Genomic DNA, 2025 nt, shown 5'->3' on the forward strand with positions numbered 1-2025 from the left:
TTCGTCTCCGTCGTATGAAAACTCTTGCATAGGCGCCATGAGGCGTGGCAGGTCGCGCTCGATCCCATTCCTCTTGAACACGTTGTTTGCACCTGAAAGGCAGAGCATCTTGACGTCCGAGTCCTTGACGTGCTGTTTCCGGAGTTTGGGACCTCGATGAGCGACGGCATAAGGGGTGGAGGCGCACACGCCGCTTCTAATGTTCAGTGTCGCGTTTATTCCACGTAAAGCCGTCGAGATCGAGCCATACGAGCGCTGAGAGCGCTATCGGGATCATGAGAATAACGTGCGGAGCGTGGCCTCGTCGTCTATCATGCCTAGCTGCAGGTGCTTGGGTAGGGGTGAAGTAGTGGAAAATATCAGTGCCTGCTGCCGGTACATTGGTGAGCGTGATGGCGTGGATCTCGAAGGACGTCATGGATGAGAGGAGAATGTCGTCGGGGCGAGCCTGGGGGTCCACGAGGAGAGAAGTGTCTTCCTCCAGGCTGGAGAGGCTCGTCCCCTCCCAGCCGCCCAGCGTGTGCGAGAAGACCGAGAAGAACTTGTCCAGAGGGTCCGACAGGACCTGCGGTATTGGCCGCAGTCTCGACCGGCTTCATCGCGGAGAACAGCAAGACCTCCCTGATATCTGAACATACGGTCAACGAGAGTGAAGAGGATCAGAAAAGAGATAAGCGTACTGGAAGGATCGGCCAGGAAAGTCAACGGACGGTCAGTACCGATGTCCACCCGCCCGCTGGCGGGAGAGAAGCTCCAGACTGTCATGAGATCATTAGATGGAGCGCAGTTACGGCAGGGGGGCGATACGCACGCGTCAACAAACGTCTCATCAATACCCTGCGCCCCGCCGTCGTCCTGTCCCTTCTGCATTGCCCGCTCCTTGAATCGCAGCCATTGCTCAAATGGATCGTCCAACTGGTGGTACTTGGCGAATGGCGACATGACCTGCGGGTGACCGACTGTCTAGCCTTCAGCAGCGCACTAGGGGCGTTTATGAGAATGTGCTTACCGATAAAGGCGGGGGAGATGCAGAGGCTCAATAAACTCGTCGACAAGCTGGCATTCGTCCGGGGTTCGTTGCAGCCGGTCTTATGCTACATAAGGTCGTTTGATTTTCGTGGTAATATCAACGAGTAAAAGGACAGACCTTCTGACATAGCCCATGCGGGGACCTGTTCGTCTCTTCCGTGCGCAGCGTCTCTACACCTTCCTGCTGCCCCTGCCCTCGAGGTAGAACGCCAGCGTCGTCTTCCTGCCAGTGAGGTGCTTCACAGCACCCTCGATCAGGCTCTCGGTGATGTCCATGACGTCGTACATGTCCTCGCAGACCGAGAACTCGGAGGCTGTGCGTCAGATCGAGGTCCTCGTTGCAGAAGACACGCCCGATCTCGTACACCGGGCCCAGACCGTCGACGGTAAGTTGCTCCAGATAGGGCTTAGATATGGAGGTACGCGTCGAGGTCGAGGTCGAGGTCGTTGTGGTGCGCGATGAACAGCTACGCGGTCGCACCACCAGCAATAATTAGCGTCTCGACCTCGAGGAAGTCAAGATCGTCGAAGGACCGACGGATTTAGTTGATTATACGACTGCGGGCGATGGAAGTGTGCCTTGTGTCTTCTTGAGAACGAGGCCCAGGTACTGTTTGTGGTACCAAGTTTCCTGGTCCTTGAGGCCGATCCGGTGGCTGGTGGAGGCTCGCAAATGGTTCTGAAGGAATGCTCGATCGAGAGTTCACCCTTCTTGATGTGTCCCAGGGTTCCAGCAGTACCGAAAATGTCACCACGGCGGAAGTGCTCATGCGGCGCGACGGAACCCTCTGGATTCTTGGTATCTATGACGAGTTATGTTTCCGTGAGCCTGCGGTGGTTGGAAAGATAAAATGAACCTACTGCCTGACCGCCATGGTCTACATCTTCTGGCACTTGCTGTAGAGACGCACGAGGATTGCGAATACGCCCACCGAGATATTCGACGGTACCGTCGATCTTGTCCCTGGGCCTGCATTCAGAATTATGTTTTTCGAG

The 2025-nt window shown here is 56.0% G+C and overlaps 1 protein-coding gene across 1 annotated transcript; it reads right to left on the reverse strand.

Moving 5' to 3' along the window:
- Positions 1 to 196: 196 nt before the first annotated feature.
- PHACADRAFT_215000 (uncharacterized protein) lies at positions 197 to 1499 on the reverse strand (the record flags this gene model as incomplete). The annotated part of the gene is made up of 6 exons (XM_007403393.1): positions 1207 to 1499; positions 1010 to 1094; positions 812 to 959; positions 681 to 736; positions 618 to 628; positions 197 to 565 (listed from the first exon to the last, which is right to left on the reverse strand). Exons 1-6 carry the CDS (start codon positions 1315 to 1317, stop codon positions 197 to 199), a joined length of 780 nt encoding a protein of 259 aa, XP_007403455.1. The 5' UTR covers positions 1318 to 1499.
- Between the last annotated feature and the right edge of the window lie 526 nt (positions 1500 to 2025).

The sequence above is a fragment of the Phanerochaete carnosa genome, assembly GCF_000300595.1.
Source record: "Phanerochaete carnosa HHB-10118-sp unplaced genomic scaffold PHACAscaffold_1113, whole genome shotgun sequence".
Classification (NCBI taxonomy): Eukaryota; Fungi; Basidiomycota; class Agaricomycetes; order Polyporales; family Phanerochaetaceae; genus Phanerochaete; species Phanerochaete carnosa.